Below are 15,371 nucleotides of genomic sequence, written 5' to 3'. Positions count from 1 at the left end.
CTGTTGATAGCCTGTATGCTTTATCACATTCTTTTACACCAGCTGGAGGTCCCGGTCTCTTCAACGGAGATGATGCCGAGATGGACGAGGATGAGGAGGAGGAGGATGAAATCGATGAAGAGAACGAAGATGAAGAGAATGAAGATGATGAGAACGAAGATGAAGATGCAGAGATGGACGAGAATGGCGATGAAGAGAACGAGGATGATGAGGAGGAGATGGACCATGATGGAAGCCAAGAGAACGGAGAAGTCTCGGAGGAGGATGACAAGGAAAAAGATAAAAATAAACCAGAAGAGAGTAAGGGTATTATAAAGTATTACCCAAAGAATATGTGTAATGTATGAACCTATTACAAGAGAATTGCTATTGTCATACTGTTTAACATATGAATGCAGAAATTAAGTAAAGTACCAGTATCAGTTTGGTACTTTGTAAAATTTAAAGATGTTTACGGGTTGTAATAGCCTACTCTTGGTTTGCACAATACAGCATATTCGGAAATGTGATTATTTCTACCTATAGATACTACAATATGGGAATATGTCACCCCCTCCCTTTTTTCAAGGAAAGCTTCAGCGTAGAGATGGAGGATAAAATATTATTTAGGGATATGAATAGAATTGAATTGAATTGGTTTGGTTTATTGAAAAAGATATCAAACAGGCAGCTCGCAGGCTGAAAATGTTCAATTTACATGCAAAAAAATCAACCTTTATAGTATAATTATACAAGGGTGAGAGATAAATCATATGTTAAATTAACATCGATAAAATGCCAAATGCATTTGATAGAAATAACAATAAATCGATTTTCTACTATTATGTTTGAAATAAAAATACAGAAACAAACAACTAGGGCTAAATGAGCAACAATGAACAAAAGCAAAAATGGGTGGTGAAGTTGAAGCAAAGGTCAAGTGATTGAAATTTAGATAAAGTAAATCTGTGGTATAGATAAAAACAGAATTAATATTACTTCGAGTTAAAGAAATATAAAAAGAAACAGTAAATTTCAGTGTGCAGCAAAGTGTCCATGTTAAAGGAAATTTTATGAATAAATATTTTAACAATTTTGAATATTGCAAATTAATTTACAGATAAATAGGAGTGAATACAGGATAATAATTAACTTTTTTATAACCATTTTCCTGGGACCCTGGTGGTGAGTTTGATTGGAGTAATGTGAATAATGTTTGTGTTTTAAAGCAATTTAAGGTGGATTTCTTGTATGAAACACATTGAAATCTACTTTGTTTACATTATATTATGTATGTCGGTAATGTGTTATGAACCTAATATCGCCTGTTTATTGGAATTTCAATGTCTCGGTATTTTGATACTATCTTCATATCATTCAGCCCTATTTTTCTTGTTCAAATTTATTCACATCAGCTGAGGAGATTAGTTGATGCTTTCACTACTCACCAATCAATTTTGACTATATTGTTCTTATCAGAAGAGAAACCTTTCGTCAAGACGAGCAACGTTGACCTCTCTGCGAGAGACTCTAGAGGGCGCACTGTCATCCATCACCTTATGTGTACATGCGACTTTGGCACGTACCAGAATAAGGCCATGCTAAATCTGTTCCACAGTTTAGGGGTTCCCCTTGACACCAAGGATGGCGAGGGGAAGTCCCCATTGGACTATGCCTTGGAAGCTGGCTCACACGTCATGGCAGAGCTGTTACAGAGGCTGCAGGGCATTAAGAAACCTCAAATGGTATGCTTGTAGTTATTTAAACATAGCTAAGGATGCTGCTTTTCAGGCTGCTTGAAATCTGCCAAGGATCCCTGTTTAAAAGACTTGTACCTTCACTCTGCATTTAATTATTGTTTATTTATTGATGACATGAATAATGTTATGTGATGTACTGTGGAAATGAAAATAAACTTGAAACTTGATCAACTTATTTTGACAGATTATACCGCTCCATTATATTAATTATTCATGCAAACGTACACATTGTTATGCAAGCCTTTTACCAAGTTGATTATATTACAAACAATTGCAATAAAAGAATCCACAGGCTTATATTTTCTATTTTGCAGCTTATTTTTCAATCACAGTTAATATAACATTACACCATTCTTTGACTCGATGCTGCAATACAGTCACCTCCACTAATCTGAGAATGCATGATGGATCTAAGATCACCTATGGTCAGGTATCGCACATCGGTATTGCCACTCGGATATTTAACATTGTGTTCTGAAACAACCCTAGTGTATCTTGTCAGCAGCAAACTTATTCAGTCTCTCTGATGACCTGAGCTTGTCACACAGTTCTGAGATCACCCATAATAATCCAATATCACATCAGTGTTGTCATTTAGATATTTAATACTGTGTTCTAAGAAACCCTACTGTATTCTATCAACAGCAACTACCAACCTTGAAGAAGAGTACTTGGACAGATGGTTATTCTTGGGCTGGAGAACCCAGTATCGACTTCAGGGAAGATTCCAGGGCACTCCTGACCAAAGTAAAAGAGGAGAGTGAAAAGAACCTTGAGGAACTCCCCAAGTATCCCAAACCCAAAGTGGACAAAGATGCTCAGCTCAAGGAAGCAGGGTATGGAATTTACTGAAATGGGGGATGTTGATGTATTGCACTCCTTGTGGTCAAAGACTACTTTGGCTCCTCTAAAGATTTACGTGATAAAGGGTTCAATCTAGTTGTAACACTGTCATTATTATACACAAACATGTTGACTGTTTAGTCGGGTTATACTTTGATATCATGTGTGGTGGTCGTTTCATAAAGCTGCTCTTATGTTAAGAGTGACTTTAAGAACGACTAGTGATCCTTTCTTATGCGCTAAGCCATTGCCAGTGAACATTTGGGTGTATACTATTTTCCACAAAAAAGGAACAAAGTTGCTCTTAACCTACAAACAGCTTTATGAAATGGCCCCTAGATATGGTGGTTTGAATGTGAAAATTCAAAAAATAAAATTGTCTGAATGCTTCCTTGGAGGAACTTTGTTTTACAATTATAAAGAGGCTTACAATAGCAACAAAATTTTGTAATTTAGTTTGTAAGTTCTCTAACAGGATGACTGTTGAATACATTTCTTATCCAATCTTGGATCACAGACATATTGTGTGTGGTAGTCTTCAGCAGGTAGCAGGCTTATCTCAAGATAAATAAAATGTTCATTGAATGTAATCCATTTCTTTTCTCCTCTTCCGATTTGAACAGTGAGGTATTGATGGACACAGAACAAGACATTCCATATGATATATTGATGACCAAGGTTGACATTCGATATGGCCAGTACGGCATGAACAACTTCTACAAGATGCAGGTCAGTTGACCCCCCCTCCTTGCCCCGCTTTTGATTCCCACTACCAGCTGTTGTTTTCGTTTCACTTCATTTATCTTATTGTATCAGGAGGGTCAATGATATTTACTTGTATGATGATCAAGGGTGTATTTCTCATAGGGTATGAGATTCACCGGATTGCTCGAGTTGGTATTCCTTATAGATGTATATAACATATCACCGCTTTGATCTGGGCCCTGTCTTACAAAGAGTTGCGATTGGTCCAATCAACTACAATTTTGGAAAGCCAATAACCCCAGCATCTTACATGAACACATCTGTGAAAAAAATTGGTTCTGAATATGATGCATATTTATACATGCATCATTGTCTTGACTATTAAGTGTGTTCCCTGTTCCTTACAAAGGGACATTTTGCAAATTTACAGTATTAAGAATTATGACATTGATGGATTTCTGTAGTTGAGGTTGATTGGATCAATCACAATTCTTTGAAAGACGGGATCCAGATCATGCCCAGAGGAGGCGCGCTACTGCGTAGTGATAAATGAGATCATCCATTAGATATGAAGTGCACGTCAGCATTAAGCATGACCACCTCCCCACCCCGTAACAGTTTTATAATACACAAAGCATATCATGTACCTCCCGTAAAAAGTTTTTCTCTTTGTTGTGTTTGTAATCTGACCACAATTATTTTCCGTAATTGTAAAAAAAAATTATTGATATGATATAAAATGTTGAATCAAGTCTGTCTTGGTGTCTAGGTTGTCTTTGCCAAAGGGAAGGACATGTACATCCTGCTGACGAGATGGGGGCGCATCGGAGATTCGGGTCAATTCCAACGAACCCCCTTCGGCACGAAAGAGGAGGCCGTCACAGAATTCTGCAAGATCTTCAAAGCAAAGAGTGGCAATTCATGGTCCCAGGTCAAAGAGTAAGTTTTTATTAAGGAGATGTTTGGGTGCTATGATGAGTGAATACATACTAAAATGCTTCGACAGTTTGTAAGGGTCTGGAGTTGTGAAATACAGATTCACCTGGCATTAATGAAAGCACAGGTAACTTTGTCTCAGTCACATATTTTGGTGTCACAGAAATATGTTTGACAAAGCAGTATATGACACATGCTGTGCATAATCTGTTTTTTTATTACTTTGATTGGGCCAATACTGAGTGGAAGATCGAATAATACAAGTCTACCCAAATAATTTTGTATAAACGATTACTTTGACTTGAGCAAATTTTATAGTCACGAATTGATAGGTCTTCAAGTTTACTTGTACTTTCAAATCAAGACGTGGGTACCATTTGATGCTTTTGAATAAAAAACAATTTTCATTTATAACTTCATGAATGGTAGTCATCGCAAAGCATCTTTCTTTCTTTGTGTAGATTCTCCAAGCATCCAGGGAAGTACAACTTGGTGAGAACAGACCCGTACTTTGATAGGAGAACCGTGAAGAACGTAGAGTTCAACCTCAAGTCAGACAAACCCTCCAAACTCCACTCAGGGACACAGAAATTACTTCAGACACTCGTGAGTACCATCTTCTTTTGTTTCTCTGGAGAAAAATTCGAAGGGATTCGTTAAATTGTTCAAATTGCTTTTGGAAGGACATGTACATGTAGTTGACTATGACTGGTAGCAGACTTGGTGGGATCTATACCTAGGGACTGTTACATTAAACTTGCCAGCACTGACAAGTTTTCTTTAATCGACAGTTAACTGTAGTAGCAGCCTGAGGCCAGTGCTTCTCTGCCAATAAAAACCAAGGATTTCACTGATATTGTCAGTGCCGACATTTGAGTCAGTGCCGACATCTTTCATGAAATGCCCCCGGTCGACCTGTACTTCATTTTCAAGGCTTAGACATAAGTGGGTGATTTCACAAATACCAACTTGAATTGCATTGCCATTTATCTATAATATGTTGTTATAAGCCTTTAGGGTCTACTTTTATTAATTAAACCTGAAATCTGATTAATATGATTTTTGTATTATCATTGAAAACTGCTGTTTTGATACGATTCAACAACCAATCCTTTTCAAGGTATCCCTGGTAGTTACCATTTGTTGCAATGTTATCATGAATACAAGTATGTTGACCATGAATACTTAGTACCGGTTTATTTTCCCTTGAATACTTTGTGTATTTACCATGAATACTATGTATATTTACCATGAATACTATGTATATTTACCATGAAGACTAAGTATATTTACCTGTGCAATTCAAACATTTTATTTCATAATCAGCATAACAGGAAAAGTATTAGTACATGTATATTTACCATGAGTACTAAGTATATTTACCATGGACACTAAGTGCAGTTACCATGAAATGTAAATATGAATGCCATTCGGCTCAAATGTGAAAAGAAGAAATCACACCCAATGATTATGAATTCTGTTTTTTTTTTAAGACTTCACCAAGTATGTTGAAACACGCGATGAAGCAGTGTGGGGCATCAGAGAAGTACCTACCTTTTGGCCACTTACAAAGAGAAGTCTTGGACCAAGCATCCAAAAAACTACAAGAAATCCAGTGAGTGGGGCTAGATTAAATATTATGATAATGATTTATGTGATAGATCATGCATAAGATAAATGGTTGTACGACAGAAAAGGACATTTTATATTACGGCAACACTTCTTATGAATTGTTCATGGAAACATGTGAAGCCTAATATTTTATTTCATAATCGGCATTGCAAGAAAAAAAAATGCAGCAATGCTTCCTTCTTAGTACGTACGTACTTAGTCAGTACGAAATGGTCGCCATACTCCTTGTCTTAACAAGATGGTAAATATCATTCACATGAATGCAGTTATTGCTGCAACAAAGCCAACAAAGCCAAAGCCATCTTAGTTATCCCAGAGAACATTTTCTATTCCAAGTTCCTGCTGTACTTGATCATTTGGGCAAACCAACCAGTTGCAGTTCTTTTTCTTTGAATGGAAAGTTTTCAGATTAAGATATTTTTGAATTTCTTGAAGGTTTTATTGATTTAGAATTTTCTAACTTGTCTGTAATATGCAATCTTGGATTTTAATGCATTTCTCCTCTTTTTCAAATTTTAGGGACAACATCAAGAAGTTGGAGAAGGCTACAGCTATGAATGAAAGAATTGAAATATACGACAAGGTAAGTAGCACCCTTTCCCCAGAAATAAGAATATTTGGAATACACAGTTCTTGAATGTGAGCCAAAAGTTTTATTCCAACATGATTGTTGATGATGCAAACAATCAGATGCCTTAGTTGGCATTACTGTTGTTTAATTATTCATTTTTATTTATTGTTACCATTAAATTATCATGAAACTAACATCAGTTTATTTCATAATCAGCATTGCAAGAAAAAAATGCAGCCATGCTTCCTTTTTCTGTTATTACAAACAATTTTTGCAATTAAATGGTTTAATTTATTTCAGATTTCTTTATGCTGGTAACCAATTATTCTTTACTTCTGCTTCTTTTTTTAATGTCTTTTTTATCATGAAAAATCATGAAGTCAACATAATCTTGAAACTAATGTTAATTTGTTTTACTTGTTATTTCCTGTCAGATGGCTTCTTTGAATTCAGAGTCCTATATACTGGTTCCCAATAATTCCTTATTTTGTTTTTTGTAGTCCTCTTTATCATTAAATTGTCATTATGAAATTAACATCATGAAATTAGCATCATGAAATAAATGTCATCAAGAAACTAAGCTAAATTTGGTTCATATTTTCCATTCAGATGGCTGCATTGAGTTCCGATTTCTACATGCTGGTACCCAACGACTCCTTCACACATCAGAGCATGGAGCCCATTAATGATGCAAACACTGTAGAGACCTTGATGCAGCATCTAGCCGATATGGCTGACTTGGAGCTGACGGGGAACCTGATGCTTGGTGCACAGCATAGAGTTGCAGGTAAGACAGAAATAAGTTATACAGTACTCCTGCTTGATATGGCAGTCACAGCTAAGGATGAGAACAGTTGGATCTAGGAATGATCACGAGTCGGTCAAATATGATGATTATGATGGTGGTGGTGGTGGTGGTGGTGATGATGATGATGATAATGCTATAATGATAATGATACTACTACTACTACTACTACTACTACTACTACTACTACTACTACTACTACTACTACTACTACTACTACTACTACTACTACTACTACTACTACTACTACTACTACTACTACTACTACTACTACTACTACTACTACTACTACTACTACTACTACTACTACTACTACTACTACTACTACTACTACTACTACTACTACTACTACTACTACTACTACTACTACTACTACTACTACTACTACTACTACTACTACTACTACTACTACTACTACTACTACTACTACTACTACTACTACTACTACTACTACTACTACTACTACTACTACTACTACTACTACTACTACTACTACTACTACTACTACTACTACTACTACTACTACTACTACTACTACTACTACTACTACTACTACTACTACTACTACTACTACTACTACTACTACTACTACTACTACTACTACTACTACTACTACTACTACTACTACTACTACTACTACTACTACTACTACTACTACTACTACTACTACTACTACTACTACTACTACTACTAAACTACTACTAAACTACTACTACTAAACTACTACTACTACTACTACTACTACTACTACTACTAACTACTACTACTACTACTACTACTACTACTACTACTACTACTACTACTACTACTACTACTACTACTACTACTACTGCTACTGCTACTACTACTACTACTACTACTACTGCTACTACTACTAGTGCTACTGCTACTACTACAACTACTACTACTACATGCACTACTACTACTACTACTGCTGCTGCTACTGCTAATGCTACTTCTACTACTACTACTACTACTACTACTACTACTACTAGTTGTAGTAGTAGTAGTACTACTACTACTTCTACTACTACTACTAGTATTATTGTTTTTTAATAATTATTATTATTTAGTTATTATTATTATTACTGTTATTATTATCAGTATTATTATTGTTGTGATTATTATTATTGTTACTATTACTACTGCTGGAATTATGTAGCACTTTTTCCAGAGGATTATAAAGTGCAACTATTGCTACCATGGCTTTAGCTAAAGCTAGCTTCCACTTTGGTATTCTTCATTATATCCTGCATAGATTAAATTATGTATGCTGATTGGTCTAAATAGCATCATGTGACCAAACATATTCTCACAATTTTGTGATGATGTTGAAAATGAAACGCCCACCGAAGAAAAATTGCTATTCGGTGACGTCAATGATGGAATAGTGCACTATTCCATCACTGACGTCACAGATCATGATGGCTCAGGCTCTAATACGCGTTCCGCGCGCTGAACACATGGCTTCAGGAAAAATGGGTCAGTCAGCACAGCGGGTTACCTTGGTTCAGTTTGAAGAAGGATGAACTACGAGTACAAGAACCTTGATTATCAAGATCTATTGCTCTGGGATATAAAAAAAATATACCTGGCCTTTATTTCGATAGTATAGAGGGAATTATTCATCCTCGGTTGTACTGGCAAAATTACCATTTTCCCGCTATACCTACTCAAAGCCTGGTATATTTGTATATTATATATCTTTCTGTCTGCCTTTCACTCTTGCAATATATTGTGGGATATCTTTGTTATGGAAGCATATTTTTTGTTTTTGGTTGTTACAGATATGAACCCTCTGGATTATATCTATCGATGCTTAGACTGTGAGATTGTCCCACTGGAAGAGGATGATGTCATGGCTCAACTTATTCTTCAACAGATTTACAAGACAAGTGAGTATCCCCTCATTTTGTTTCTTCTCATGAAACTATACATGAAACTATACTAAGGGGGTGTTGCAAGAAAATATTTGCAATCAATTGCAAATATTCTGTTGAAATTTTACAACTGATAGATCAATGTTAGCTGTAGCAAATCAGATTAAACTTCTTGTTTCAAGGAGCAAATAAGCAATCAATCACTAATCTGCAATTAACTGCAAGACATATGATTGATTTAGGGACCAAACATTGACTTGCAATTGATCGGAAGTTTCTTGCAATACCCCATAAGTCTCTTCATTGATTGTGATAATTATGACCTACTCAAAGAATTCTTTGTCAATAAACTTGTGTGGTGAACAGATATTCAAGAATAACAAACGAAAGGATCTTAAGTTTAATCCATAGTTCAAATTGCCTCCTGGGTTTGCTGAATAGTTTGATATTTGTATGTTTCAATAATTTAACATCTTAACATTTTAACATTGTAATATTTTGATATATTTTTTTTAATATGATGAATATGTTGAATATATTGAATGCATTGAATGGGTTGAACATGTTGAATATTTAAATGCTTGAATATTTGAATATTTTGTGGTATGTCAGAGGATAGACAACAGGTGAATGTCCAGAGGATCTACAGAGTGAGGAGGAAAGGAGAAGAAGATACATTAGCATCATGTAACCTTGACAACCACAAGTTGCTGTGGCATGGGACTAAGCCTTTCAACATTCTCAGTATTCTCAGGCGAGGCCTGATCATGACGCCTATTGGGGTACCCATTACAGGAATGCGATATGGATCTGTAAGCAAAACTAAGCATCTTATATTTTACAGTCTTTTTGCTCTTTATTTTCATTTTTCAGTGTAACTACGTTGATACTAATAAAAGCAAATGACGAAAATAGCATTGCATTTACATGCCAATGGGCAAATGGTTCTATGCAACAGACTTCCCTTCTAAATGTATGTCTTTATGTCTGGCTGTCATTTCTTTTTTCTTATTCACTTCATTTAAATATTACTTCTTCCTTGTTGCTATTTTATCTCTTCATGTGGTTTGAATGTTTAAAACTCGTGCAATTTTATTTGTGGAGTCTGTTTGGAAGTTGTAGCATGTGCATTTAGTATCACATACACTTAGGAATTGTAATTAACTTTTCTTAATTCAAATATATCTGGGCCACATATATCTTTTTTGACTTTGCAAGAAATTTCCCCTAGGAGAGGATAAAACACCTGTATTAAATTTGACTTAGGTGAATATCCGATTCGTGAAAGGTCCACTTATGCAAGTTTACTTTGTAATCCATTTTGTTTTACTTTCAGGGTATATACCATGCTGACATGTTTACCAAGAGTTCTGCCTATGCAGACAGCTATGGTGCAGACTTCAAAAGCCGTTTCCTCTTCGTCGATGAGGTAAGTCTGTCGGTTATTTTCACTCCCGTGTTCAAGCGATCTGTCTATTTTTCATATGGGCTGAATCCATTTGGTCTATCAGTTTGGTTCAATAGCCATTTGGTCTACTAGACTTTATGATGCCACTCTTAAGATAATACCAAGACTCACTTAACAATAACATAATTCTACATATGTAAATCAAGTAGCTCATATTTTTTTTTCTGCTGAGTAGATAGAAAGACGACAGAGGAAAGAAAAAACATTCTGTGTAGTGGTAATTTTCCAAATATGCAAATTGTTATTTGTTGTGAATTTTGAATGGCTTTCTTGCAACTACTAGGGTAGTTCATGAAAGGATTTTTTGAATGTTATATCCTTATTCGAAAAAGCATGTTTCATCAGACAGTGACCATAGCACCTGTGGTTCTTAGGTCATTTGAAATCCAGGAAAGTTGTCAGATCCAACAATTTTTCAGACAAAAATGTTGACGAAACACTCTCCTGATAAGTTTGATAATCTGTCTGCAAGTGTGGAGCATTGTGGATTACTTTGAAACAGAGAGTTGTGGGTTCGAATCCCAGGCATGGCGTAATTTCCTTCAGCAAGAAATTTATCCACACTGTGCTGCACTCAACCCAGGTGAGGTGAATGGGTCCCCGGTAGGAAGAAATTCCTTGAATGCTTGAGCGCCTAGGCAGCCCAGCTAAAGCCAGGGTGATGATAATAGCAGGGCCCGCTGGGAGAACAGTTTTCGGAACTGAAGCAGCTTCCCTGGTAAATATACCTATATTATTATTATTATTTCTGTTCTCTCTGTGGTGCGCTTTCCCCTTCTATCACCACTTCGATCCTTTGTTTGATAGGTTGCACTGGGTAACATGCAGACAGAGGATGCTGAACTGAAGAAAGGCTTCAACAGTCTCAAGAGCCTTGGACACGAAGAACCCAACCCTAACGGAGATCTTCTTCTCCCCACAGGTAGGAAGAAAGATGCAATATTAATTCAATTTCTTTCAATGTATTTTTTTTACCCATTGGGATATGCTCTGATACTGCACAGGCAATTGATGCAGACCAAATGTGCATTTTCAACGTATCGCTTGAACTCTATATAGATGAAAATGTGCCACATTCCATGGTCTAAATGAAATGAGTAACAATCATTGAAGATAATAATTATTTGGGATGGATTTCCTTCATGAGACATCAGAAATATTTCACTTATTATAGATATTATTGTTCTCATTTTGATGTGTACATTATTTATGAATTTTCAGTGATTCTATCCATCCAATATATAATGAATATCAATTCAATTTTTCACTCATTTTTCTCAGAAGTATGATTTCAATATATTTTCACTGTTGAAATGTCATTTTCTGAGGGCTATCAAAGATTTACAAATTAAAGTGATTCATACATAATGCAATACACCTTCCTCCTCCTTCATTGCTAGACATCTAAAAATAACCAGTGTTATCCGGAATCATATTTTCATAAATAAAATTCATGAGAAAAGAATCCGCATACCATGTAAAGTGTAGGTTTTTTTAATTGAATCTTTTTTTAAACAATTTTCATGTTCTATCTAGGTGCTGTTCTGCCTCTTGGGAACCCAGCACGCGTTGGCAAGTCCTATGGCTGGGGTCACAATGAGTTTGTAGTCTATAAGGAGAACCAGGTCTGTCTTCGCTATCTGGTCCAGGTCCAGGCCTAGTCTAGGCCAGAATGTAATAGTGGATCGGGGGAGAACCAATCCAGTAGCTGAACTAGACCTGTATTCAATCAAACATTGTGAAATAATATTGTAATGCATCCTTAACAAGGAATTATCAAGTTATCAACTTGAGTCTTTATCTGCATCAGATGTAAAGGAAGTATAGGGTGCTTGAGGAAACGGGGGGGGGGGGGGGGGGGGGGGGGGGGGGGGGTGGAGCATGGGCATGTGAAGTAAGTGAAAAACATTTAATACATGTGATTTAGTGCATTAATCAAAAAACATAAAAACATGTAAATAAGGATGAAAAATTCTGTTAAAAGCTAATTGAAATATAGGGAGAAAAAAAAAATCTTTTTAATCCATAATTTTCCAAAATTCTCATGGTATTCTGTAACCTTGTAATTATCAGGTTGTGATATATTATTGAATACATGTAATTAAGTGCATTAATCAAACATTTAAATGATCGAGATGAGAGGTTCTGCTACTTTGGTAAGAGCTCGTGAAATAAAAAGGGAAGAAGAAGAAAAATTGTGTTAATCTGAAATTTTCATAAATTTTCATTTGTAAAATTTTTATGGTATATTGTTAATTATCAGGTTGTGATATATCATCTTACACTTGGGAGTGTATAAAAGAATAAATAGGGGGAAAAAGACAAGAATTTTAGTACTCATAGAATAAGACAAGGGTAAAATTGTTAAATAGTTGTTAGACTTCTAGAGTGTATCTTGTTTTACGATCCAGCATCTCAGATTTTGGTGATATTCTGCAAGTAGGGAATAAGTTTGTAGCTGCCAGTATAGGTTAACATGAGAATGAAAATATTTTCTGCTTTCAACTTTTAGAATACCTGTAGGGAAAGGACAGCTACTAAACCACTGCTCAAATAATGTACAGTGCTCTGTTGTGTCCTTATTTATAGCTTGCTATGTAGTATATGGTGCTGTAGTACTTTTTGCGGTAGTATTTTGCAATAGAATGTTCTTGCGATTTCCAATGGTCAATTTTTTTATTAAATGCTTTTATGAATCACAATTGGATTTATTGTGAGTGTAAATAAGCTCTGCATGAATTTTTAGCAATTTATATTTTTTAGCCCGGCAGTGGGATTTTTTCGGTGTAGATGAATGAAGTTGTTTGCAAATGAAATATCAACTCTTTGTACATGTGTAGAGAAGGGGAAAAAAAAAGAAAAAAAAAATGAATTGAATTCAGAATAGAGATTGCAAATTTTTGGGAGGTCCTCTTTTTACAAGAAACGGATGTACATAGTTATATTTTTCTTGGAAACAGTTCTGAGAAGACTGTGTACTTGTTACATGCTCAACAATATTTCTCGTCATGTCAAGTCGTCTGTGTGAAGAAAAAAGTTAAGTTCAACTCAACAATACTTCCCATTTTGAAATTAAACACGGTTTCTGTACCACAAAGTTGTTAGTGTCAAGTTACCTAATAATACTGTGGAAAGCTATATGTATGGTGTCTTGCAGAGAGCAAATTAGACTGCAAGCATTTAATTGTTGTGAATCAGTTTTTATGACACTTGGGACAAGATTATAGATCACTTTTGAAATGGTTTTAATTTGTAAGGTAAGACATAATTCAAGCCCCTTGAGTCAAATAAACAATCTTCATTCCTCATCCGATAAAGCTGCTGAATTTCTCGACTATTTTTGTGTAACGCAGACGAATCATGGTTCATCAATTCACTTATTAAATTTACCAGTGCATTTTGACTGTGATGTAGGTGGTAAAAGTAGCTTCTCACAATTTTAAATGAATTTGATCCTTTTAAAAAAATCTATTTGTATATACTTAGGTGAATGTTTTTGTAATGGATTTGTTTTTTATTAAATTCAGATGTCCTGCCATTTCATGAATTTTTAAGATTGTAAAACATGATTGTGTTATTAAATTTAATGTAGGTTGCCGATGGACATGATCATGGGTTGTAAAATCGAGTCAGAATTTGTATGTATTGAAACATCTCGTGTAGTATGATCATGTGTTTTAATTCAAATTTCCAGTTTAATATCAATGATGAATTCAATGCAAGCGGAAGTAACTTCGATGTGATCGAAATGCTATTTGCATGTTTTACTTTTGAGCATTGAAGTTAGATGAATCATTGATTTAATAACATTGCCTGATGTATTTGATTAAAAATGACCTTGCCTCTTTGTCACAAAAAAAACATCATTTGTATTAGAGTATATCTCTTTATTAATGATCATGTTGTGAATCAGTTTAAAAATCATTAAAAATGACCTTGCCTCTTTGTCACAAAAAAAAACATCATTTGTATTAGAGTATATCTCTTTATTAATGATGTTAAAAAAGGAATAGTGGAGAAATTGCTTTCTGCAGGAGAAAAAAAGTAAGGATAATGAGGAAATTGACTACTTTTTTGCAGGCTTTAAGCAGACAACTTTCTTTTAATTATTACGAATATTGCTACACAAATGAAGAAATTTATCATGTCTCTGATATCTGGTTGTGTGAAATAAAATCAAGGTCATTTCAGTATTTTTGCTGTCCATACTGCACGTTCTAAACCTCAATATGACAACTAGGTGAAAATTGACATCCTTTCAACTTTGAGTGAGCTTTGGAATCCTAAGATTGAAGAATCTCTGGCTTTTTAAGTACTAGCATAAGGCCAGAGTTTGTTTTGACTGTTCAACCTCCTTTGTCAGAAAGTTATTGTCTGTGGATATGAATTTTCAACTCATTTTTTATGTTGTTTTTTTGTCTGTAATAACGGCTAATACTATGTATTCTTAGATGTCTCACATTGTCTTGTATAGCCAATAGTATGAAGTCGGCATTTTCACGTTTCCTTCACTGAACCTTTTTTTATACCGATTTTGTCTTTGTTGTAATCTCAAACAATATACTATATTGCTTGAATTAATCAGTTTGTGTTTATGGAGTCTTTTTGTTTTGCGCTGTGGATATTATCGATAAAGTGGAAATGCAGTCTTCGGAGAACTGAGGAGCCAGTATCTTGATGATCGTTGCAGTCATGCTGATTATTTTAATAATCTAGTACAGGAAGAGTGCGTTCACCTATATTTTCCCAACACTGCTTTGGGTTTTAATGTGCAATGAAATCATGTCATGAT

At 35.1% G+C, this 15,371-nt stretch overlaps 1 protein-coding gene across 2 annotated transcripts in view; it reads left to right on the top strand.

Moving 5' to 3' along the window:
* The window catches only part of LOC121418348 (poly [ADP-ribose] polymerase tankyrase-like), an 83,899-nt gene extending 68,739 nt beyond the window's left edge, over window positions 1-15,160 (top strand). For both annotated transcript variants that reach the window (XM_041612162.1, XM_041612161.1), the window contains exons 37-50: window positions 43-300; window positions 1,459-1,724; window positions 2,385-2,575; window positions 3,206-3,311; window positions 4,057-4,226; window positions 4,685-4,829; window positions 5,717-5,838; window positions 6,375-6,438; window positions 7,036-7,213; window positions 9,019-9,126; window positions 9,724-9,923; window positions 10,448-10,540; window positions 11,387-11,501; window positions 12,116-15,160. In XM_041612162.1, the coding sequence (XP_041468096.1) occupies window positions 43-300; window positions 1,459-1,724; window positions 2,385-2,575; window positions 3,206-3,311; window positions 4,057-4,226; window positions 4,685-4,829; window positions 5,717-5,838; window positions 6,375-6,438; window positions 7,036-7,213; window positions 9,019-9,126; window positions 9,724-9,923; window positions 10,448-10,540; window positions 11,387-11,501; window positions 12,116-12,240 (2,141 nt within the window). In that variant the 3' untranslated portion in view covers window positions 12,241-15,160. The remainder of the gene's footprint in view (window positions 1-42; window positions 301-1,458; window positions 1,725-2,384; window positions 2,576-3,205; window positions 3,312-4,056; window positions 4,227-4,684; window positions 4,830-5,716; window positions 5,839-6,374; window positions 6,439-7,035; window positions 7,214-9,018; window positions 9,127-9,723; window positions 9,924-10,447; window positions 10,541-11,386; window positions 11,502-12,115) is intronic.
* Window positions 15,161-15,371: the final 211 nt, after the last annotated feature.

Source organism: Lytechinus variegatus, chromosome 7, assembly GCF_018143015.1.
Source record: "Lytechinus variegatus isolate NC3 chromosome 7, Lvar_3.0, whole genome shotgun sequence".
NCBI classification, from domain to species: domain Eukaryota; kingdom Metazoa; phylum Echinodermata; class Echinoidea; order Temnopleuroida; family Toxopneustidae; genus Lytechinus; species Lytechinus variegatus.
The sequence above is the reverse complement of the archived record's forward strand: the minus strand, read 5'-3'. Positions and strand labels throughout refer to the sequence as shown.